The sequence below is a fragment of the Pleurodeles waltl genome, chromosome 9 (genome assembly GCF_031143425.1).
Source record: "Pleurodeles waltl isolate 20211129_DDA chromosome 9, aPleWal1.hap1.20221129, whole genome shotgun sequence".
Lineage (NCBI taxonomy): Eukaryota > Metazoa > Chordata > Amphibia > Caudata > Salamandridae > Pleurodeles > Pleurodeles waltl.
In genome coordinates this window covers 60,223,880-60,250,547 of record NC_090448.1, presented here as the reverse complement: position 1 = coordinate 60,250,547, position 26,668 = coordinate 60,223,880, and the positions used below count along the sequence as shown (strand labels likewise).

Below are 26,668 nucleotides of genomic sequence, written 5' to 3'. Positions count from 1 at the left end.
CATGGTTGTATGGCACCTTACTCTGGGCACCCTTTGCATGGCTCTGGGTGTACCATCTTTTGGTTGTACGTGTTGTTTGGTAGTGATTGGCTGTGGAAGGCCAGTAGAGGGTTGTTTAATGTTCAGTTTAGCAGCAACTTGTGTAGATGGATGTGACAGTAAAATGAGATTGTCTCAACACCAACCAAAGATGGATGCATGCAGAGGGATACAAGCAGCAGGCTCCTTTGAGTCCAGACTCAACCACACGTTTCTAATGAAACTGAAGGATGCGGCGCCGCATCCTGGTTGTGTCCTGGTCAGATCAGGGCAAGATACCAAACATTTCTTGTAAACTCATCTTGTCCTATTTCTCTCTGCTAATCAGCGAAAACAAACGCAATCATGCTTAGAAATGGATCTAAATTGGCGTTAATGGGCTTAGCTCTGCCGTCCAAAATACGCAAGTGAGAATGCAGTTCATCCAGGGACAGCTCTCCCTTTGTTTTCTGTGCCCTGCTTTGAATTTGCTTCATCACACGAGGGGCATCCAGGCAAACTGCCACATACAATGAAGATATATACATACAGCACATAAACATAAAATTGGGTGTAATGGTTTGCACAAAAACAAAAAAATAAAACAGAGTAAGGTAGTCGTACACAGGACACATGGTCCTGTGAGCTTGCAGCATCAGGAACACAGCATCAGCATCAAATGGAAAGACCTGCGGCCAGCTGTGCATGTTTTTTTACACCATGTGCACTTTAGTAAATTACGCCCTCAGGCCTTAGAGACATGCTGTCTGGCAAGGTTGGCTAAGGTGTAAGAATTTCCACCTAAGACCAATCTTCTTGGCCAAAGGGATATTGGTAACTTTCTATGAGTGAGTACCAGGATGCTCACCACGTCAGAAGTATCATAATGTGAGAGCATCCCAATGGTTGCTGAAGGCTAGCAATACAGGGTTCAGAAGGTGCAGTGGGAAACAAGGGAGAGCCATTGGTGCGTGTTATGATGTCAAAGGAGCCACTGATCCCCAATCAGGTGCATATTGAGTTTGACCCAACGATCAGGATGGTTTTCAGATCTTAGAAGACATCATCCACAAGAAAGGTCACAGAGGGAAGATCATTGGTATCAGCAAGATGAAAGAAGAAAACAAGAAAAACAAGAAGGGAAGAGCAAGATGACATGGTGTGTAAAAGCAAAGGTTCAAAACCCTGATAGTTGTCCTTCTTTCACATTTCTGCCATGCAGCAAACAGGTTCCTCTCCTGATTGATCTGGGTTGTGACAGTTTTAGTAGCCATCTTGGAATGGTATCTTCAAAAGCTGGCAATAGGCCATGGCAGCCATAGTGGTGGTGGATTTTCAGGAGGAAGTTGAACACCAGGCTCCCTAATCTAGTAGGTAGTGTAGCCCTTCCACTGTTGCCATGGTAAGTGAGGCCAGGCAGCCCGTTTGTACTATTAGGTGTAGGAACAGGTAAAGGGAGTGGGCATGGTGAAACCTAGGCAGCAGAATAGGCTGTGTTATTGAGTGCACCAGGAAGGCTGAGAGCTAGGACAGAAACCTGTGGAAGGCATTGTGCATCTTGAGGAGGGTTGGGAGCCAAGGGAGTAGCCTGAAAATGTAAACACTTCCCACTTTGAACTAAACCTCTGATGGCACAAGCAAGCAAAGCAAGTGAGCCCCTTGTCTCATCCATCCAAGCATCTATCCACTCATCCTTTCACCTTTGATCAACTTCTAGAAATCCACTATTTCACTTCTACGTTCTGTCATCCATTAATTTGTTCGCCTATCATTAAATATTTCCCTATTCCCTTCATCAATCCACTCTGCCATCCATCTTTCAGTCAATCTATCTATCTATCTATCTATCTATCTATCTATCTATCTATCTATCTATCTATCTATCTATCTATCTATCTATCTATCTATCTATCTATCTATCTATCTATCTATCCATCCATCTACTCTGCCATCCTCTGCCATCCATTATCCATCTTCTCTGCCATCAATCCATCCATCCATCACCCATCCATCCATTCTTCCATCCACACTGCCATCCATCAATCCATTCAGACATCTACCCATCATGCACTTATCCTCTCTGCCATCCATCAGTCCATTCAGACGTCCACCCATCATGCACTTATCCACTCTGCCATCCTTTCACCTGTCCATCCACCTATCCATTCACTCATCCTTTCACCCACTCATCCAGCTACTGCTTATTCATCCACCTACTCATTCCCACTCATCGATACATCCTTTCACACTTCCTTCCATTAACTATTCTTTCCATCTTTCCCTCTTCCATTTGCACATCATTCGTCCTTTCTTTCTCCTGCTTACTCTTCTGTTGGTGTAGTGTTCCTTTATAGCGGTATTTATCAGCTTTTGTCTGCCGAGTTGCAGACAGAAGAGGCCCATAAAGAAGCCCATCCCACTGAAGCTGCTAAAGCTGGATGGGGGGGTTGGTTCACGATGCCCCCGGGGTACAAGATAGAGCAAACGTCCCTGTTGTAAGGGCAAACAAATGCACATTCTCTCCAACGTTTCCTTTCATAATAAATAATTAGAATTTAATTTAAATAATATATAGCTTTGTCTTTATGATTATACACTAGAAAAACATATTAGTATGAATGAAGTCATAAACCTTCATAATATATCTAGAGTTCACATAATTTCCCTTGCAAGCACATCCAGATATTTTATACAGTGATATAATAAAGGAAGTGACTTATAAACATGTTTCCTTCATTCCTTAGTCGCTGAGCATCGGTAGTACCACAACTTGTGTAGGACCAAGCCAGCCACAGAGAAGCATATTAAGGGCAGTCCAGAAGGCCCCTAGTGATGATTTCTACCTACTTCAAGGCACTTGTGCAAAATTCATGCCCACATCAATTACCATGTGCTTTCCTTCCCCAGTGGAGATACCTGTCCCAGGAGGGGTATGATATAAACCAGGTGTCTCCAACAAGTAGCGCGAGAGTTACTAGTAACTCTCGAGCTACTCATAAGTAGCTCTCCTGTGTGCAGCCCAGGCCACAAAAACTGAAAAGTTTATAATTTAAAAAACACATACACGTGTCTGATGTGGCCAGTATTAAAATTCTAATAATATTTATAGCTTTTACTACAGAAAAGGCTGGAGACCCCTGAAAAACCTTATGCAGTTACTACAAGCTACAGTCCAACAAGTATTTTCCTATTTCTCTGTCAGTTTTTACGGTCAGGTACCACCAATATCTCTGTGCCCTGTGGTGGTGGAGTTCCTGGTGCCCGTCTGCCAATTGATCCCTTAGTTGAGGCCCAAATGTTCCTACCATTGATCAGTTCTCTCATTTCCCACTTTTTGCAATCTGAAATGTGCCTTTTTCATTTCTCAATCTCTCAGTCTTCAGACACCGCTATGCTCCCGTTGTTTGAATCTATCTTTTATTCTCTTTGCAAAGCTGTGTGCCACCTTTTATAAATTTGTGCTTTGCCTTTGCTTGTTGAGCAGGCTCCATTCCAGGCCACTGGAGACACTCTGGCTGACTGAATCTGTAATCCACAGACTATTAATTTTTCTTTCAATAAACCCTTCCAGACTTTGATGACAGGTTTGTTTAATGGAATGTTCATCTGCATAAAACCATCCTCACTTGCTTTACCTAAAGTAGTAACTAGCTGGAGTGCGTTGTCACTCCTGTTCGAGGAGAACACAGAGTACAATCTTCATACAGATGTGCTGCTAGTGAGAAGATTCACTTTAAATTGATCTGACAATTGGATAGAGATGTTTTTCCTACAGGCCTGGATATTAAGATCTGTTTTGAACTTTTGTGTGCTTTGTAAATATTTGGTTTACCAGTAGCCCAGGAAGAGGCTAGGGGGCACAATATGGACATTATCCTTAGTTCATATATATAGGATGGAACAGGGGGCTTAGCAATAAATAATGGGGTATTTGTACCACTTCTAGGGCAGGTAGCGAACAGACCCTGCTATAATTCAGCCTTTGTCTTTCTGTGAATAGCTCATCACTTGTGAGTGAAGGTTTATTTCTTTGACTTTGGAGCTCATTGAAGAAAACATTGAAGTGAAAGACCTACACACTTTTTTGTTAGATTATAGTACTTTACACATTAACAGAGGATGGGTAGTGGAGGGACAGTCTTACGGCACACTTTTAAGGCTCGACAATAACTTAGGAGGCCTAACCTCTGTGCAAAGAGGCTACTTAAGTAACCAAGCAATTATTTCTCAAAATCAAGCTGTCAGGGCAGTCAGCTGTAGACACCCATCTCTGCACTTAAGACCCGGGTGAGGCACTGGGCCAGGCCCGAGCCCTTGCCACAGACCCATGTGACCAGCCTGATTGGTGGATATGGAGTGATATCAGGGATGGGAACAAACATGACTCTATAGGTTACAAACAAACTGGTTGAATCCCCAGTATCAGAGTTGCAGAGCCGGGGTGAGCGAGCTCTGATGGACCACCAACTGTTCTCTGCAGTGTTGGACCACCTAGCTGGGGCCAGTGCATGCTTTACAGCATTAGAATGAGTTCTTCTTGAATCAGTACCTGCTTCTCTGTGACAAAGGTGTCTTGGTTTGAATCACTGAGTAGCAGTTTGCACCAGCAGTTAATTTTGGCTTAAACAGTTCTTAGCATAGAACCAAATACATGCCATTGTACAGCAACTGCATATTACATATGTACAGATGTATATGGACGAGTTCCAGTGTGAAGCAAAGAGGGAAGAAATTGATAAACTGGAAGGCAAGAAATAAAAAAGAAAGCTTTAAGACAGCCCTTCCCTAGCACTGTAAAAAACAATCTGGAGCAACCCTCTTAACATTAGCAATGCCACCCCTAATTCAGAAAAGAGCAGAAGACATATTTATTCAATGAACATCTCACCCGTCAGCTGAACCTCTCAGGTTCTAACAACCACCCCAGTCCAAAACAGCTCCACTGCCTTTTTGCTAGGGTCACACTATAGAAATATCATATATATACATCCAACAGTCTCTCCTACCCACTCCCCTGCCTTACTAAAATATCTCCATTGACCTGTCGACCATCCTCATTGTACAGCTCTCCTTTGTTCAGCAGCTAGGTCTGAGAAGCATCAATACGGGCAACACAACAGTGAGACAAAATTGAGATTAGTGAGTATTTGAGCCAAATAGAGGCAGTGGGTACAGTCAAATTAATGATAGCAAATAGAAATGATCATCTTACTGGTTTATGTTCAGGGACTGCAAACAAATGTGTTGCAGAATGTTCAACATTTTGTGACTTTACAAAGACTTCTGATGGAATAGTCTTTCTACCCTTCTTTTTACACCTGCGGCTAGCAATGTCCTCAACTATAAACAAGAACTTCATAATAAGCAGTTGATTCACTCCTTACTTACACAAGCCCAAAAGTGGTGGCACCATCCTGTCAATGCTGTTGAAGTTACTCACCATGTTCTCTGATGCCCCTTTCCCGTTGACATGCTGGCACTCTTCGGCGTGCCCATTGCAGAAGCAGCTCCCACGGGCGATGAGGTCGTAGATGGCAAAATGGGCAAATCTTTGAGGCTTTTCCAGCAGCGCTGTGCTCTGGCATGGGCAGTCTTGCCTTTTTAGCAGCCGCAGCCTCATGTTGGTCAGTTTCAGGAGATCCTGAGCTTCAGGACCATATGGATCAGAGATTTTATTGGATGGTGTCAACGCCCGATAGATAACCTGTGAAAAGAGAATTACATCAGGCTTTACCACCATCAGAAATTTAGACTATTGTACAAATGGTTACTGTGACATGAGGAATCTCTACAGATATGGTAAGACTGCATCCTTTTTGCATCTTCTTCACATTCTTCAATTCTTCAAACCATTCATGATAAGGTTTCCTGTGCATGATAAATATTTACATATGATGAATTTCATTGGATATTATTGTCATAGTTTATATTTGGCTACTTTTTTTCTAAAAGAAATCACCCAAAGATCTCAACCATAATTTGCACGTATTTGGTTCTTTCCTAATTAAAAAATATATTGCTAAATGTATATCCTATTTATGTTTCTATGATTACCAGCTTCTTATGTAAAAGCAGTGAAGCAAGTATAGACCTTGGAAACGTTGTTTTTAAGTCTTTATTGAAACATCTATTATCTTAGACAAAAAACAGACAATCAAATATTGAAATGGATCTTATTGAATAACCAAAATTACTTCTTACATACTAGTCGCCGAAATTTTAAAACTGTTTTTAATCTCACACCTTTCTTTTCTATTGAATGAATGTGAATTATCCAAAAAGTATTCAGAATTGGGGTACAACTTTGTTTGATTTCAAATTATGCATTGGAACACATGATGTGTTATTTTCTTAATGTGATTTGAGGAATGGTCACAGCAATATAGGGCACACACCACTGATACATTCTTCTCAGTGGTGCTGGAACAATTTTCAGAGTGGGGGTGCTGCTTTTAATGTTACATCACTGAAGTCATAGGGATTGTGAAAAATCAAATTGTCACATAAATAACAAATATCACAAGTGAGCCCCACACATTCAGAATGAGAATGTTATAGGTGTGCTATGTTGTCAGTGGTGCATTTTGGAGTAACAAGCATATTACTAAAGCATCGAATGATAGCACACTGTCATTTATAGGAAGCACAATTTTATTGAAATGGCCACACAATCCACAGACATGCAATTTTGCTGACAAAAAATATAGTGCACAAGTGGTTGTTTGTGGAAGTTGGTAATCAACAAGAAATTGTCAATTACACATGACCAAGTAAAGTGTTTATTTGTTTTGATCCTATTAAAATCTTTGTTTTCCTTACACTTTGGAATTACTTAAAACATGTGCTTCATTTGTGCTCTCATAACTTCTGATATATTTTTAAAAAGTTGGACGGATAAAAACATCATTTAATTGCGTATTTATAACTCATTCACTTTCTGAACTTCAGCAGGTTACTTTTGGGGGAGGGCTGCAGCACCCCTATATCTAGTGTCTATGATCCGTCCGTGATTTGCAATTAAAAGGAGCAAGTCACTGTCATACACACTCCTAATTTCAATTCAGAAAGGAGCGCAGAACTCCTCCTACAGGGAGACTTCTGAATTACAGGAGTTTTGTACTTTGTAAAACACTGTTCTGCAGCTGTGAACCCAGTGATTTTGCAAATCTCATGGTTTGCGACCACAAAACAGTATCATACATCAGAACATAAGTGTGATACATTCGACCTTCTGTGCATACATTATTTACTGAACCATGGGCCTGATTTAAAGTTTGGCGGACAGGACTTACTCCGTCTGGGCGATGGAGGTAAGTACTCCATCGTGCTGAGGGAGTAACCGACTGCAAAATGTAGAGATGTCCACCGGTTCAGGAGACATGGACTGCATTGGCAAGTTTATGTCAATGCATTGAAGGTTTGAAAGACCACTCAATCAACATGACGGATCACTATGGAAAACTTTTCTTTTTTTTTTTATTCGGAAAGGAATCATACAGCAAGTAAACCAATATACCCTAATATCATTTTACATTGACAAAAACCCAAACACAAATTCTGACAGACAAAAAGTTAATTACAATGGGGGGGGGAAATAATCTAATTAATTTGACCATTAATCAGTGTGCGCAAGAATCCAGACCTGGAGTAACCCCCAGATTGCTTTCCCTTTCCTCCTTGCGTGCTTCCCCTTGCGTTCGTATAATGCCTTCTCCAGATAATATACAGCCAGCAATCTAGCCAGCCATTGCTGCCAGGTTGGGGGTTGAACATTCAGCCACGCAGAGGATGTACATATTCGGTACACAGCCATAGCTACAAAAATAAATGCTCTGTATGGGCCACCCTCTTCTCCCACTACCCCTAGAATCAATATCTCGGGGGTAAGAGCCAGATCATATTCCAGAACCTCCCTCAGAACTTTTTGGATACCCTCCCTCAGAGCCCTTAGTTCCCCACATGTAGCCATCATGTGTACAATATCTGCTCCGTGCATCCCGCATCTTGGGCAATTTGTTCCTGATAGACTGCCCCATTTAACAAGATGAGCTGGGGTATGATACAAATCGAATATAGTCTTATAGTGTTGCGCTTGCAGGGAAGATGAAAGTAGGATAGTGCGTCCCAGCTCTAATGACCTCAAAAAATTATTGTTCCCATCTGCCAGCTTATCCCTCCACCTTTCCTTGTTCTTCTCTAGATCATCAGGCTGTACTGCCAGCATTGATGGATAGATTGACCTAATGGATATATTGGGATTGGCCAAGATCTCGTTCAGCAATTGGTCGCTTCTGAAACCATGCGCACCCCCTGTTTTCCTCATAAGGAAATCTCGTATCTGTAAGTATTTAAAGAAATCCCTGCGCTCTAACCCGTACTGTTCCTGTAAATCACAAAACGCCTTGAGCCACGACTTGTCATAAAGATTCCCTAGCCTCGTTATACCCAGAGCGATCCAGCTTTCCATATATCTATCCTTAAATATTTCGGGGAGTGATGGATTGTTCTCAATCTTGGTGTACCAGTTATATCTACCAAATCCTTTCTTTTTATACCATATCTGCCAACATTTATAAGCTGCTTCCAATACCCTAAATCGAGTTTTCTTATAATATCCGGGCTCTTGAAATGTTACCAGACACCCATTAGCTTCGGCTCCGATCTGGAGTTCATAAATATTAGGGCAGTCCACTTCGCCTATCCCTTCTTCATTAATACACCAAAGTGGACGCATATACTGGAAGGCTGCTGACATTTGGTATAATTTTATATTTGGTAATGACCATCCCCCCTTTCTCGGGAGAGAGACATGAATTTACTAGCTCTTCTATACTTCCCATATGCCCAAATAAATCTCATGACCACTCTTTCTATCTCTTTAAATTTAGCATTAGTAAAGTTCAGTGGTATAGCACGGAACACATATAACAGCTTAGGGAGGAAGATCATTTTTACCATATTACACCTTCCCATAATAGTCAAATGTAAGTTATTCCATCAGCACATATCTTTCCTAGCTTTGGCTAGTATGGGGTCCAAATTCAAATTAACTATTTCTTCTATTTTTGATGTAATATTTATACCCAGATATACTGCCTGAGCCACCCTTCGCGTGTCCTGAGTGCTTGTATATGAGTTGGTCAATAACTGTGTTTTAGCTCTATTTAGAAGATATCCGGAAAATATTCCAAATTTCCTTGACACCTTTTCGACCTCTCTCATTGCCATGTCAGGGGCAGGGGTTAATATAGCTATGTCGTCTGCATATGCTAGTACTTTTGTATCACATCCCTGCCTATGTATCGATAGGATCATACTATTTGCTTCTAGATGTCTAAGCAAGGGGTCTATGTATAGAGCGAACAGAAGGGGAGAGCATGGACATCCCTGTCTAGTACCCCTCCTAACTTGTACACTCTCAGATTGTCCCCCCATTAGTTGTATTTTCACTGTCGGAAATTTATATAGAGCCTTTACTGCTAGAATAATTTTTTTCCCTAACCCATAATACTCCATTACACACCACAAATACTTCCAATTTACCCGGTCGAACGCTTTTTCTGCATCTAATAATGCGACTGCCATAGGTTCCTCTGCTGCTGTCGTAGCATCAAAGAGTGCAATAACTCTCCGAATATGATCCATAGTATCTCTTCCTGGTACGAACCCATGTTGTCTAGGGGAGACTAGTCTCCTGATTACAGTAGACAATCGAGCGGCCAATATCTTTGAATATATTTTAACATCGCTATTTATTAATGTGATCGGCCGGTATGACGCCGGATTTAATGAAGGTTTCCCTTTCTTCAAAAACATTACTATGTTGGCCCTATCCCATGATGGTGGGGTTGACCCTCCACTTTGAACCTGAATAAATAGTTCTATCATTACCGGGAGCAATACTGCTTTAAAAGTTTTGTAAAACTCCAGGGCGATCAAGTCAGGGCCTGCATCTTTCCCAATGGGAAGATCGCTCAATGCCTTATCGATTTCTGAGATATCTATCTGTTCTCCCATATTTAGGATATCCGTTTCAGATAATTTGTTAACCTTAATGGGACTTAGAAACTCCAACGTATCTTCCTCTGAACATACGGATGTCTCCTCATATAGTTCGGCATAATATCTATGAAACACCTTTCTGATTCCATCCGCTGTTGATATAATCTGTCCTTGCCAATCTTCAATCTCTCTGATGACCCCGGATGCTACTTTCTGACTAGCTCGTACTGCTAACAAACGTCCGGATTTTTCTCCAAACTCATACCCTTGTTCACGTTGCGCTAGATATTTTTCCGCTATTCTTTGAGCCATATTCTCGTTGATTGCGGCCTTAGCTATAACAACTTCCTCTTGAGCCTTTTTTATATCACCCCCGGTTTCTATTGCAATCACCAATTGTCTTTCTAATACCCTTAGCTTCGTTTGAAGATCCCGTATTCTACTTTGGGCGATTTTCTGCTTTTTGATACCACGTATTCCTGCCTTTAAGGTATCCCAGACTATCTCAACTGGGGCTGACCCTTGATTGAAACCCAGAAATTCAGCTAACCAGTTTCTCATATACTTGCAATACTCCGGGTCATTAAGGAGCCCCCTTTCAAATGTCCAGCCCCTAGCCCTTGATTCTAACCAGTCCAGTTCCACATCCAATACTAGGGGATTATGATCTGAGACAACCCGAGGATATAATTCCATACTCCCCTGATTTAACAATTCGGGAGAAGTCAAAAAGTAATCAAGTCGTGCTAATTTCATATGAGGAGCCGAATAGTACGTATACCCGGGGTCTGGATTACATTATCTCGCCCAGGCATCCACCAGTCCTAGTTCCCTCTGGATGGCGACCATTGCTTTATACATCCGAGGTTTACGCCCCTGATACTTCTTTGTTGTGGGTGCGAGTAGATCCTGTAGTCCCTCCCAGGAACCATTAAAATTAAAATCACCGCATAAAATATAGGGAGAGGCCCATCCTGCTAGCTCAATAGCAAGGGTGTCTAAGACAGCTGAATCGTCCATTACTGCCCCATATAAAGAGCATAGTGTAAAACTACTATGCCCATAGCTACACTCTACAATTACCCATCTCCCTCCCCTGTCCGCCTTCTGCCTCCTAAAATTCAATCTATGCGTCCGGTCTAGTATCGCCACCCCTTTAGTTCTGGCATCCTGCGCTGAACTAACTATCACTTTCATGCCAAGTGAGCCAAGACATCTGATATTATTATATTCCACATGTGTCTCCTGTAGGCAATAAATATCTGCCTTAAAGGTTTTTAATTCCTCAGCCACTCTCCTTCTTTTACGGGGGTCATTCAGACCGCATATGTTTATTGAAGCAATTCGGAGTCTAGCCATATACTATTTTGTTTCCCCCTTTCTTTTTTTTCCTCCCCCCTCCGTTTCTCCTTCTGCACACCCCAATTCTTTGAATTCTAGCGGCTCTTTCTCTTAAGTTTACTTCTCCCTTTATTCCCCTCCTTCTATTTTTTACGATTTCGAACACTTTCCTTGGTCCAATCCTTTCCTTTTTACACCCACGTTTACCTATTCCTTCCCCCTTTCCCCTCCCCTCCTCCTCCCCATTCGCTCCCCGCCATCCCTTCCCCCCCTCTGCCCCAGACCAGTCCCCTCCATCTCCCTTCCAAGCACCCATCCTCCCCCCCCAGGACTGGCCCCCCATCCTGTTGAGCAATCAGACCAATCATGGCCTGGATATTGGTGCCGTGTATAAGTGGGCCCACCCACCCACCAGTCTCCCAAGCCCCTTTGTTTTCCAGATATCTCTTTACTCTATTACTGAATCCCCATCAGATATTCCTTTGCTTTGATTTCTGACGTAAATACTTTTACTTTCCCATTCATAACTGTTTTGAGTCGAGCAGGGGCCAACAGGTATGCCTCCCCTCCTTTCTCTAAAAATGGTTTAATAAGCTGTCTGAGCCGCCATCTCCGCTCCACAGTGGCGTGGCAGAAGTCAGGGCGGGTAAAGAAGGTAACCCCATCCACCGTGCATGGCGAGTTTGGTCGGGCCTTGACAGATATTTCCTGTCGAAGTAGATAATTTACAAAATAGACTAGGATAGCCCTAGGATACTTCGAGTCTGCCCGTTGGCCCCCCTCCCGTCGAGTTAGCGGGAACCTGTGAGCCCGCTGCAGCTCACTCTCCCAGTCCCATTTCCCCAGTTCTGGAAAGGCCCCACGTAAAAGGTTGACCATATAAGTCCGTATATCACTTCCTTCAAGCTCTTCCGGTATGCCCAAAAATCGAAGGTTTTTCCTTCTCTGTCTATTCTCGAAATCCTCCATTTTCCACATAACATCCGTCAGTTGTTCATTCCTCGCAGTGCTCTGTTCTTTAAGTGTGTCAACCTCCTCCTCAACGGCGATGATTCTTTCTTCCATCAAGCCGAACTTTGCTTCTATTTCTGTGCATGATTTTACAACCTTACGAACCGAGCCCTGCAGCCTTTTTGTAGCTATCCTTGCGCGTCGACTCTCCGTCCTGGTCTCTGTTTGTAGTTCTTTGATTGAACTGTATATTGACTGCAACAGCCCAGCCTCAGTACCCACCGTAGGCGAAGTGTTAGGGCACATTCCTGTCTCTAATTCCATTTTCCCATCAGTTGAGCCCTGTTGGCTTGAGATGGGAGTGTCTGAGAGCCCAATACCAGAGTAGTCCCATTTCAAAGTCTTGCCGCCCATAGACCTCGAGTTCTCAGAACCCTCCTGAGAACAGGGCCGTATTTTCACAGATTTCCGCTGTCGACGCGGTTGCCGTACTGTAGGCTCATTACTTGAAGACATATTTCCAGTTACCGATCTTTCACTGTCTTCTGACTCACTCAGGCTGTAGTCAGTACTGCTAGGATCAGACTCTTCTGTCAAAGAGTAAAATTTATCACTGCTATCTTTCCCCCAGTCCGTGGGTTGAGAATCTTTCCCTGTAGTTTTACCCCCTCTTTTAGGGCTTCCATAAGTTTCCTTTTGATCCACCCTTCCAATAATAGGTCCTGTTAGGGTTACAATTTCTTCCCTACTCCGAGGCTCCGGGTGTTTACTCTCATCGGCTTGTTGCGTTTGGGGGTGGTTGTTCCCCTTAGGGAGACTGAGCTCCTTTGCTCTACCCTCCCCCACCTTCATCTCCAGCATAATATCAGTGTCTTGTGTAATTTTCTTATGAGATTCGCAGTTCTCACTACATACCTCCCCACTGGTCATATTCGGGAGAGTAATTTCTTCATCTAATTTATCCCCATTTTCAGAGGAGGGAATTACAGAGACATTGTCCTGTGGCCCGCCTGCAAACAAAGTCATGATAGTAGATTGGCTTTTGTCTTTGCTTTTAGTTTCCAGTGAGGGGGTAATACTGTCGCTTGTCTTAATGTTTTTCCCCAATCCTGGCATATTTTTCCCCCCCTCCTGTTTTGCCTGCTACTGACGTCAGACGCTTATTTACTCGTGCTGGCTCGCCTTTGTCTCTCCCAATACGAGTCCTCTTAGTTCCTTCATTAATGTCTCTAGGGTTCCGGATAGTCTTAGGTGCCATATTTACTTTAAACATGAGAAATAGTTACCCAAAACGTGCAATTGCACCACTAATTGTTGTTAATACGTCAGCTATTTTTTGTTGCGTACCGTTTCTTAGTGACCATAGCGAGGTATTTAAGTGCCAGAATAAATCTGCTTGTGTGCCCGACAGCATTGGGGTCCGTGAGCCTTTTAAATCTCTTCCCCCCCTTCTTTGGCGCCCTGGTCTTCGCTAGCCATAGGAGAAAAACATTAGGTATTCTTTTCGGCGATTCCCCGGTCGTACAGGCTACATCAGCCTGTAAAGGTAACTTAACAGCTTGGTTAAATGGCCCGTATATTCCATATTGGAAAAAAAAATGGGGGGGAAAAGATAGTTTAGCAATCTACAGCTCAGCGCCTGTATTGCAAGTACCACTTAGGCAAACACAAGAAAAGTTCAGTCTGATCCTTCTCTCTTCTAAATGAGAGAAACAATTACATGCATCCTTGAAAGGTCCTACCGCCTCTGAGCTTCCACCGATCCCCCGGCAAATGTTGAGGCTCTTGGAAAGTTTGGGTCATGCTCTGCCAGTTTCTCTCTTCACACCGCAGTCCATGCGGCGCTCGGCGTCCTCCTCCCGAGCGCCACTGCTACCGCCTCGTCTCCCCTTAGGGCCGCGATATCCTCAGCGGCCCTAAGCGGTCCCAGGCGGCCGAGGATAGCTCGGAGCACCGAGCCCTCCACAGGCGGCGTGTAATCGAAGAGCCGCGCTTTCGGTTGCTGCCGTAACGGCCGCAGATTCAGCGGCAGACTGCTTGGATCCTGGTGGGCGGGGGCAGTGAGCTGCGCTGACTACGCCGGCACCATGTTTGCTCCAAGTTTCCCCCCCACTATGGAAAACTTTCAATGTTATTTTCCCTTTTCAAAAAGAAACACACTCATGATCTCCACATTAAGCTGATGTAGCATCCTCCGGAATGCAAGCTGGTTATATTTTCCTTCTCTTAGCTTTTTTCAAATATATTGGTTGCTTGTAGAAACATATCTCTGATGTCATTGAAGCAGTAATGCTTGTTCCCTTCTAAATCTTTCCAAGGCCAGGCCTTATTTTCAAGTTCCACATTTCTCTCTTGCCATACTAGTGAATGTTCCATTATTATTTTTTAACTTTTTAAAAACAGTTGATCTGGACCACCAATTGATGATGGCAATACCTCTTACACAACTTTTGTGGTATTTTATGCTGAGCGCGCACATTTTAACAATGCTTGAAAGACCTTTCACCCTTGCTATGCCGCAGTGTGTCCGATTCCGCCAACTAGTACCATCTGTATTTTTGTCAACCATCGAATTTATATTTATAAAGTTAATACTTCTGGTATAAATTGAATTAATTATGATAACATCTCTTACATGGCAATCAGAAAACATCATTTTTGATGGGCAGTGAGATAGAATCTATAGGTCGAAACTAATGGTAAAGGTCTTCAAAGCGATAATTTATGGCTTGCTCTGGCGAACATAACTCCTTAATCGAACTTTAAAACCCTTAGAGACAGCCTATCCAACTTAGGCCTTGTCGTCGCTCTATCCTCCACCAGCTAACCATAAACTCCATGCTATGTATGACTTCAAACACATGTTTTCTGAACCTGGTTCATTGCTCTGATGTCAGGACTGTGAAAAAACAGCTTTGTTATTCACAACTCTGATGTCAGAGCAGGGAAGCACCAGACCACGAAAGCTGTGCTCTGACTGGTGGAGATCCATTGCCTCCACCTCATCTTCAGTGGCGTTAGAGAGCTGGTACTCCTGCACCACCAACCACCATCTCCCCTTTCAAACATGAGGCTCTCCAGATCTGGCTGACAAGAAAACAGGAAGAGTTGAAGAGCAGCTGTCAGGTACCAAAGAGTGTGACTTCTGGTAGGGAAGGGCAGGCAATGCTCAGCTGGTGGTGTGGAAGGGAGGCAGGGCAGAAGGTATTTTTGTAGCTTTGGGGGGCAGGGAGGCTATTTCCAAGAGTGGAAGGATGCCTTTTTTTGGATTGAGGGAGAGAGGTGACTGTATTGCCAGGGATAGATGTGGTAGGTCAAAGGATGGCAGGTAGTTTTTGTTATGAAGGGGTGGGTGGAGGATATTAGCAAGAGTGGATGGAGATGGTGGCAGGATTCCTGGTACTTGTATTTGTATTTAGTGGGGAAGGAGATGGCAGATTATAGATTCTTTAAGGGAGGTGGAGGATGGACTGAGGTTGATGAGACCATGTAGTGCGTGGCTGCCCCATGATTCTCTCATCTTTACCTCTGCACTGCCCATCTGAGCAGGTTAAAACAGCGTAAAACTGTAGCTGGGTTGCTGTCAGTATAGTGGAGTTTTCTACCCTGGGGTTCAGAGAGACATCATAGACAACCCAATTGTCACTTTTGTCTGTTTGATGCCGCTTGAGACCCCTCAAAAACAAGTCCGTCTGGACTGTTTTAGGACGTTTTTCAGAATTCTCTGCATAGTCTTTTGACATGAAGCCAGCCTAGAATTCTCTGATACGGCCACCTCTAAATTTAGATGGAGTGTCAGATGGTGAAGTTAGTGAATTAAAGAGTAATGTGACAGATTGAAACAAATGCTAATAATTAGTACCTCTGCCAGTCCTAGTCTATACAGTAACAACCATCCCTGTGCCATCACACCCATCCCTGTGCCATCACATGCTCACCTTCAGATACCGGTTCTGTAATTGACTAACAAAAATCAGTAGGAGATGGACCAGGTGTAACAGGATCTCAAGAGTATCAGTACTGCCTAATCCCCTTTGTTCCTTTTTGACAGCACATGTAGAGACGACCAATCAGAAAGTATTAAGGGCCAGATGTACCAAACGTTTTGCGACTCGCAAACGGCAAAATCTGCCGTTTGCGAGTCGCAAAACGCGTATCCCAATGCAGAAATGCATTTTGCGAGTCGTTACCGACTCGCAAAATGCATTTCAGACTCGCAAATAGGAAGGGGTGTTCCCTTCCTATTTGCGAGTCGCATTGGGATGCAATAGAATTTGCGACTGCATATGCGGTCGCAAATGGCATCGCAGTTACCATCCACTTGAAGTGGATGGTAACCCAATCGCAAATTGTAAGGGGTCCCCATGGGACCCCTTCCAGTTTGTGATTGCACCCCAAAATATTTTTTCAGGGCAGGGAGTGGTCCAAAAAAACTCGCTGCCCTGAAAAATACGAAACTAAAGGTTTCGTTTTTTTTTGTAGTGCAGCTCGTTTTCCCTTAGGGAAAACGGGCTACACTTCAAAAAAAAAAAACTGCTTTATTGAACAGCAGGTCGCTAACATGGAGGCCTGCTGATGTCAGCAGGCCTCCATGTTAGCGAGTGCCCATACTCGCAATGGGGCTGCAATTTGCGACCCACCTCATGAATATTCATGAGGTGGGTCATTGCGACCCCATTGCGAGTTGCAGTTGGTGTCTGAGACACCGTACTGCATAGCAATTTGCGACTTGCAAATTGCGAGTCGCAGGGACTCGCAATTTGCAAGTCGCAAATTGCTTTTTTGGTACATCTGGCCCTTAATCTTTAAGTGTCTTTATATCAGCATAAAATTTTCAATAGTCCACTGGCTTGATGGCTTCGACATAATTCGTACCAGTCATCATTTTACTTGTGAATTCTAAAGTGTGCTGATATTTCAATTTCTGAGATTGTTAATGATTTTATGGGACATAAATGAAGTGTACAAATTTTCAGATTTTGTTTCACACATGTGGTTGGCCTCCAGCACCCCTTATTGGGGCGGTCACATACACCACCAATCTACAGCCCAGCAGTGTTTAGCAGCCGCTCTCTGCACAAAGCATGCACAAAGAGCAAATGTGGCAAGAAAAATGTACCCAGCTTAAGGTGGCAAACTAGAATGACATTGGGGCGTGATGCAGGTTGCACCAGCGCCGGAAGCACAGGGGATCCCCAAATCAATAAGGGGCTCAACCCTTCTAGGGGGCCCCATTCATCCCTAGATCAATGAATCTGTGTGAGATATGGGAGACTAGGACCCCTCCTCATATTCTGCAGGGTGGCTTCATCATTTAGCTTTACGCCATGGAAGGCGGCGACCCTACATACCCTTTCTGAAATACTTTTCCATTGTATTGCCTAAACTATAATCCTAACATCTGATTACTGCAAATACTGTGAATCAGCAACAAGGGTATAGCAGCAATCCATATCTCACCCCGAACAACCTCTCAGCGCGTGTCGTGTCTTCGCTGGTGAAGAGTGAGAGGGTGGTGTGGGAGTCCTTTGTGTTCACCGGCATCGAGATGACTCACTTCTGTGAATTCCCTCTTCTCACTAAGCCCTTCCTTCTGCATCCCTGGAGCACATAATCTTTCCACCTGCCTGTCCTCGCAGCGTCAGGTTCTGTGCACGCTCAGGTTCATGGAAAGGACTGGAGGCCTACCGCTCGCTCTTCAATAGCTTGGTGCACTTACTTCACGCCTTAGAACTGACTTCTTTCTTTGACAGATCAGACTCTACAAGGAACGGGTTATGTAACTGATCAGGATACCAGATCTGCCAACTCACACAGTCCCACCGTGTGACACACAATATTGGCTCTCATCACACGGTCACCCCGTGAGATGACAATATCTGTAAGCAGTGGTTTTCAGCTTGGTTTCTGAGGCTTTTTACTGCAGATGTCCATTAATGGGTGTGAAACCACCCAGTACAGGGGCAACAGCTTCAGTAAGCGTCTGGGATTTTGTATTTTTAGAGGAAGGGGTTTGGGGCTGGGGGAGGGGGGCAAAAGTGCATCTTAGGTGCTTCTTGACATGAGGCCACGCCTCCTCCAAGGCCCACCCCCTCCTCACACTGTGAGATTTTTCTTGAAGTTGGCAGGTCTGGGATACTGATGCTCTCACTAACCCTAGTGTGATCCTGTGTTAGACCACTGGGCTTCTGTAAGCTCCACTGAAGGCAGCAGAGCTTGTGGCAGTAAAAGACCAAAGATGGCTGATAAAGGCCCTCTGGTCCAACATTCCAATCTTTGTCTTTCTGTTTCTCTTCATTTAATTTAAAACATGCTGCCCTCAATGGGTGGTATGTTCTAATTGCAGCCTTCCCCCTCTGATTTGGGCTAGACCAGGGCTGTTTTACAGAATATTGTTTGCAAAAAAGTGTACCAGAAATAATATGCCCTAAACATCATTTAGAAAAATATGTGTTCATTGGGTGCGGATTTCCGATTATAAACTTAAATAGGGTGACATTTTTAAAAAAGATATTTAGGACACAATATTTCTGTCAGGTGATAGTTTGGTTACAATATTTTGGTACCATAACTACACACGTTGTTTGCCTCACTGGGGCTCCGACATATAACTCTAGGAGAGGATATTAACAACTATTATAGCCCTCAATGACAGGCGATCTGTTACTCACAGGTTCCAGTGCCAATAGCTTTTAACAATCCTTTGACTAAAACCAGGGTTCTGCAAAGTCGGTCCTGGAGAGCCGGGTCCTTGCCAGATTTTTAGCATATCCACATTTAGAAACATGTAGATTTCTGAAACATCTTTTTTCTAAATGTGGATATGCTAAAAATCTGGCATGGACCCGGCTCTCCAGGACCGACTTTGCAGCACCCTGGACTAAACTGTGGACCTATGTTTTCAGTTTGAGCAGATAAGCTTGGTTAATGCACTTAGCAGACGCCAATAAACTTTAAATCTGGACTCAATGTCCTTTTCGTGCATGACTACTAGCCATGTCCAAAAATGAAGAAATTTCTTTAATACTATACCCCAGGATAACCTGTGAGTAGTCAACTATCCCAGCTGGGGTTCAGAGCAAATACCACACAAGAGACAATCTTATATTTTTGGACAGGATCCTATGTACCAGACAGAACCGGTTTCAGTGGAGCACGCACAACTGGAACTCATGAGGGTTGAGGAAAGAACCGATTCATGGCACTTCTATGTTTACTGATTCAGGCTGAGGTGGAGTGACTCTTGCAAGTACGTCCGCCCCCTTCCCTCTTTCAAATGGTCAGACCATCTAGTCCACTTCAAAAGGACGAACCTGGGCAGCAGGGTGGGCGAGCATATTACACAAGTTACAACCTCTAGTTCATGCAATGCACCTCGTCCCATACTCAAAGTGTATCCACTGGATTAACAAAATGACAATTCGTTGTACACTAAATATTTTTAATAAATGTATCGTATAAATAAATTTGTGTTTTTTTTTCCTTTGAGTAAAGTGCCACGGCTTAAAGGTTTGTATTTAGGGTGAGGCATGGAGACGCTTTGTAATTCATAGATAAAATGTCATATGTAGGGATCCTGCTTCAGTGTAAAAAAACAGACAAATCTGGTAACTAAGGCACACACACAACCCCTCACCCTCCCACATACACCCAAATCATGCAATTCACATTTAAAACAAAGACATGTACAGAGTATTCATGAATGAATGAATGCTCATAGCTGGTTCAACGGACCAAGTTGTTTACCTACCACTATAATACATTTTTTAAAAAACAGGAGCCAGCAGATAGGCCATACACCCACATGATTTACAGTCCCTAATCGGGCAAATAATCACAACAGAAGAAATATGAAGCTGCAGAATCACTGGTGTGTTGGCTTTCTTCCTGACAGTAGTGATTTCATGAAAAGTGTAGCAATGACACATAGGCCCAAATTTATTACAATTTTCTGTCAAGGTTGTGCCACTTTCATGGAGCATCCTGACGCAAAATCCATTTAGGGATTAGCAAATCCATGCAAATCAACATTTGTGTGGCTTTGCATGACATTTTCATCCAACTAGTAATGCGAGGCAGCACATAGTGCTTGCTTGCATTACCTTGCTTCGGAAGGCGTTACATGGGTGGAACATGGGCATTCAAGTGCATCAACCCACGCATTTTGATTCAAACCAATATTTACTAAAGTCAGTAAGCATTTATTTACTCCAAAATGGTGCTGCTACCCGAGGTTGGATTAAGGAGGAGACATATGTTTATTGCTCTTTGCAGCTTCTTCTTTGCATGGGTGCTGCATTCTGCAGCACACATGCTAAGATGACTAAGACTCTTACAGTAGTTTTTGTGCAGGAGGTATCTCTTCCTGAACATAAAGTATTCTGATCACAACAGCGGCACTCTTACGTTGTGGTGCAAGGGTACCTGCATTGGCGAAAGACACTAGGAGAGAGAAGAACGGAGCGATATCGCAGTAGATATGGCACAACTCTACTCTCTTCCTTTCATGCAACGCAGTGCAGAAACGTGTGTTGCTGTGCTGCGTTGTATGAAATTCCAGTAAATATGCCCACAAATCCTCTCATCTTTTGGGGAATTTCCTTATACGATGAAGGCATGGATTACAGATAGCAAAAATATTTTGGGTTTTAAATTAAAAAAATATCAAACTAAAATACTCACATCAGAAATGAAAATTTCGGTTTTAGGCCCTCTGAAACAATTGTACTTCGAATTGCCAAAAGTAAGGAGGACAATGTTCACGCTACTAAACTTTATATAGAGACTTGTCTATAGCGAAAGTGAAAGTATGACCCAGAGATGAGGGCCTTGAATATATATTGTGTTTGCCTCTTCATGATGCGTCTGGAGAGAGAGTCCATCAGAGGGGCCTGATCCAGCCATCAAAAACTCTACCCTAGTCCAGAGTGTATTACTGTGCTCCAATGTTAGGAAGGACTGAAGTTTTGAAGACCATTAGCAGTTTGCCACACATGTTTTTAAACCTCACTCTGACTGTCAGTGGATGCCAGTGAAGACCTCAATGAGCTGGTGAGAGATGATCCAGTGGTGTAACAAAAGCCCCCGGAGCCCCTGTGGTATGGGGGGCCCACGAGCTCCAGGGGGGCCCAACCAGCACTATCTGCAGGGGCGGTGGACCCCTGGCCTGAGAGCTCCTGACTCGGTCCAGAGTGTGGGGCGGTGCCCCTTTATATATTTTGCTGGGGTGGGACCCCTCAAGTTTCATTACGCCACTGACGAGGTCGCTTCATCTCAGTCCATGCAGAGCTTGGAGGCACTGATATACAGAGTGGGAGAGATCAGCGTGTTGCCTCAGCCAAGTCTTGCATTCGTTATCCCAACTACAATCAAGCTTTTATCATTCCAAAAAAGACAAGGGACATGCTCCTAACTAACTGCATTGCCAAAAAAGAAACATTTGATGTTTTTAGGAATATGTGAGTCTGGCGAAATTTTAGCACCAAAGAGTACGTCAATGGGGGTTATTCCAACTTTGGAGGAGGTGTTAATCCGTCCTAAAAGTGACGGTAAAGTGACGGATATACCACCAGCCGTATTACGAGTTCATTATATCCTATGGAACTCATAATACGGCTGGTGGTATATCCGTCACTTTTAGGACGGATTAACACCTCCTCCAAAGTTGGAATAACCCCCAAAGTCTTAATTTCATGTCGGCAACAATCAAAGTTTTTGATTGAATGCTGAGGAAGGATGTTTTTTTCAAAGATTAGAAGATGATCCTCTTTCCAGCTGGGCTTCAATTTAAATCCAGGACGTCCGAGTTCTTGCCAAACATTCAAAATATCCAAATATGATTTATTCACATAAAATAGATCACGATGGAACTTTTTTTTACATGGTAGTTTTTCTGTCCCTCTTTGACCACATTAGTACCTGTTTATTCAAAAAGCGATTGAGGTTGATAAAAAATAACATAAACCAGAAAGGCGTGCCGTTCCTCATCAAAGCAGGGAAGAAAAGAAGGAAACTGTTGGCTGGAAAGGGGGCTGATCAACTGGATCAGGGAGTCCGATTGATCAGAAGCAAAAACTCTCACACACCCAGACCCAGACCTCCAGGCCGCCCGAGGAGGGTAGCTCACCTGCACTTTTCCGCAGGGACTCCTTTTTTCCCACAGCACAGTCTTCTTCCCAATCCAAAGGTGCAAAAGCTTAACTGTAATAGGGTCATATTATTCATGTCCTGTGCCAAAGAAGGTACAGTTGACACAATATAGATATTTTGATTGGGTACCAACAGTAACACACATCTCGATTTCCAATCAGGTCAAGGTTAGGCTTTACATCCTGGTCCTGACGAATTGCCTAAGATCTGGTTGGACCATGCAAGGCAAGAAACATATTGACCCTAATTCATAGTATTGCTTGAGCTGAGCAGGCAAGGTCCATAGTTCTCAGGACAGCAACTGTTTGTTTTTACTCTTTTACTCATGTCAAGGGGACATATGGATTAAACCTCATTAGGTACCCCTTAGCCATTTTAATCACCCACTTCACCGCCCTACACCCACAACACCTTCAATAGCACCATTCACAATTCATCATGACATCTTAAAGATCTCCAGCAAAGAGCTCCCTTAAGGGGCAGTTGGGCAGTGCAACGCCGGCCCAAGAAGGAGCTGCCCGATGATGAGGAATGACGCCCTTCTGGGTATGTGAGAGGTATTCCTTCTGACCAATTGGATCCCCTGATGCAGTTGATCAGCCCCCTTTCTGACCAACAGCTTCCCTCTTTTCTTTCTTGCTTTGATGAGGAATGGCACACCCTTGTGGTTTATGTTACATTTAAAGAGCATGTGAGCTGGACCTGATAATTCGCTCCTTGTCCCTCCTTATTCTCTTTGATAAACATAACTTCATTCTGACGTGCATCAAGCCTTAGCTGCCTAGGACATAACCATGGCTCAGTGGTAACTGGTAATCTTAACCATCCTGAAATACAGTCGCTGCCAGATTGTAATTTCTGTCATGTATTTGAAAATGATGCATATTATTAAATCCTTTAATGATATCAATAGGGCCTGTAAGTGGTAGATAAATGTCACATGACACAATTGCTAGACCAAGGGCCTCTACAAGGGTGTTGTGAGCTTGAAGTATACTAGGGTCTCACACTCAGGGGGTCATTACGACCCTGGCGGTCTCTTGACCGCCAGGGTCGTGGTGGTGGTCTGACTGCTACCAAAGCAGCGGTACGACTGCTACCAAAGCAACGGTTCGACTGCTTTGGCGGCGGTCTGACTGCCACATTATGACCGTGGTGCAAGCAGCCTTACGACCACCCTCTCCGCCAGCTTTTATATGGTGGTAGCACCGCAGGGTGCAGGGGGCCCCAGGGGAGCTCCTGCACTGCCCATGTACTTGGCATGAGCAGTGCAGGGGCACCCCATGGCCACCCTCGTGTAGCTGTGAACAGCGCGACGGGTGCTGATGCACCCTACGCACTGCAGCATTGCTGCCGGCTCAATCATGAGTGAGCCGGCGTCAATGTTGTGGGCTATTTCCCGCTGGGACCGTTTCCGCCTGCTGACCCACTGGGAAATTCCTTATGGGGCCTGCGGGAAGGCGGCCGCACTGGCGGCATTGTGACCACGAGAATTTGGCAGATGGCCTTTTCCATCCGCCAAAACTCAAAATTACCCCCTCAGTCTGTATCCCTAGGCTCAAGAAAGGAATACATTAATCTTAGAGTTGAAGGAGAAACAGGGCCATAGCTCATCAACAATTACTGCTAAATGGTACTATCCACAATGTGGAAGGCAGCAGAAGGACCTAATGGGCTCAGCATTTGTTCCCAAGCATGGTCCGTACTACCCAAGTGTTAGGGGATTATTACAACTTTGGAGGAGGTGTTAATCCGTCCCAAATGTGACGGATATACCACCAGCCGTATTACGAGTTCCATAGGATATAATGGACTAGTAATACGGTTGGTGGTATATCCGTCACTTTACCGTCACTTTTGGGACGGATTAACACCTCCTCCAAAGTTGTAATAATCCCCTAAATCTCACTTCGACATAAAGGCTGTATTGGTCCCATTGTCAGTTCTGAACCTGCTAAACCCTCCCACAGGAAATTGGAAATTGGAAAAGGCAATTACAGACATGGGAAAATATTTGTATTGTTTAACAGAAATGTTTTAATAAATTTGGCAATAATTGGCAAATTGATTAGTAAAGAAATATCTTTATTGTTTGAAAGAAATGTTTTCATACATTTGGAAATAATTGACACATTTTTATATCCTTTAACTGAAATGTTTTCACAAATTTCGAATTAATGAATAAATTGAATATTGGAGGAATTTGTTTCAATATAGAAATCACTTGTGCATTTTTTTAAGGCAAATCGAAACCTGCTATACTTAAAAATGCAGAATTAGTGCAACAATTGGTGCACATATGGCTTTGCATGTCTTGACTAAGCAGGTGAGAGCGAAGAAATCATAGTCCTTAAACTCAGCAATGCAGTTAAGGAACTGAGAACTACCAATTTTCTATAATGTAAATTGATGCGTATCATATCACAGGATGCATCACTATTGTCATTCAATGTGAGAGAAATTATAGACTATTTTTCCACAATCAAGAGAAGTCTTTTCGGAAGGCGAAGGTGATGACAGAATCCCTTTATCCTTCATATCAAGATTGTACAACTATGTGGGCAATAGTGAAATGAGACAGTAGGTGAACAAGCACAGGGATGTGTGTTTTGTACAGAGGTGTTTCTAGCAAACAAAACACTTTTTAACATCATAAAACACATCAGAACTGTTGGTGTATCTTGAAAAATGCTTCTGAATCTCATTGGTAACAACCTGCCCAAAAAGGGGTGTATGTCACAATATCAAGGGCAGAAATATTACCAGGCAAAAGTATTATGGCCTCAAAATTGAGAATCAAACTATTGTAAAGACTGTGGGTATACAGGAAAGTATTGATTTACTATTGTTAATTCCACATGCCTTGAAGCTAAATCACCAAGGTGCATTCATCTTGAGTTAAATGTAGTAAACCTAAAAGTACCTATATATATATATATATATATATATGTGTGTGTACATCGAAAAAACAAAGGTTAAAATGACATAGGTGAATTTTTAAGTCTACATGTAATATGTTAAACACAAAAAGCACGAAATTCACCATTTATAATTAACTCAAGTAACTACAACATGCACCCCCATCATGCACAGTGATGTCATTACAAATGTCATCAGTGATGTTATCAATGGTGTCCTAGAACAAGTCATGGATGTTGTAATATGTGAGGGTATAAGCAGTGCATAGGTCAAGTAAGTGGGGGATTGTTTACAGAGGGGTTGTGGTGCTGTGGGTCACCTCCAGGGGCTGCAAAGCCATATGGTATGCCATTGTGTCTACTACGGCCGAATGCTTGACCCCAGTTATCCCATTCACGCAACCCCAAATCAAATGTAATAAAGACACTTTCCAAAACAGACTTGCAAAATATCTGTGACACTTTAATCTTGCGGTGTGCTTACCTCTCCACGGGTGCATGGCAATGCATCTGAGTACCTTGAAGTGCACATTGCTCGTTCATCCTTCAGATCATCCTGTACACCAAATGTGGCCGTGCAATTGACAGCAAAGTACTTGTAGGGCCGCCACGTCTGCCCATAATCTTGAGACCTCTCTAACACCATAGCAGCAGGCCGCGGTGACTTGAACACTACAATGACGTGAGTCAGGTAGAATTCTGTTTCAAGGTCCAGCCTGATCTCCTCTCTGTGGACTGCTTGGGCTGACTGCCACCAGGAGACGGGGTTCATGAAGAAGTCATCAGTCATGTCCGCGGGCAGGTGGGAATTATCCGGTTGGTTGGCGTTGCATTTGGTGCAGCGGTGCTGCCCGCAGGCTGGTAGTCCTGTCTGGAGAAAGTGATGGTCAGGGTAGAAGCAATACAACTCTGTGCTGTTCTGCCCACAGGTGGTGAGAGTAGAAGGTGTTCTGCCAACTGCTAGGTTCCCCACGGGTGGATTGCATGAGTGCCCATCACAGCGGCTGGCCTTTTGCCTCACTGGATCTGAAAGACATGGAAAGAGATATTCATGTTTCAGGTAATTGAGCAGCAATCAAATGGTGGGATATATTGGCTTCTGAGACTACCCTGTAAGACCTAAAAGGCAACAGAGTAATCTAGGATGGTTCCCTCTTGAGTATTAAATATAAGACATGCATCTGAGATTAGAGTTCTTATTTATTTTACTGCCCACTTCTTTATTCCATTACTTGGGTCTCCCAGCAAATAAAGTAAAATAAAATGACCCTTCTCTGACCTTGCCCTAA

At 43.5% G+C, this 26,668-nt stretch overlaps 1 protein-coding gene across 1 annotated transcript in view; it reads right to left on the bottom strand.

The window, feature by feature from the left end:
• The window catches only part of LOC138258943 (netrin-4-like), a 233,564-nt gene that overhangs the window by 159,094 nt on the left and 47,802 nt on the right, over nt 1-26,668 (bottom strand). Inside the window, exons 2-3 of the mRNA XM_069206287.1 lie at nt 25,864-26,405; nt 5,459-5,722 (exon numbers count right to left, since the gene is read on the bottom strand). Of these exons, the coding sequence (XP_069062388.1) occupies nt 5,459-5,722; nt 25,864-26,405 (806 nt within the window). The remainder of the gene's footprint in view (nt 1-5,458; nt 5,723-25,863; nt 26,406-26,668) is intronic.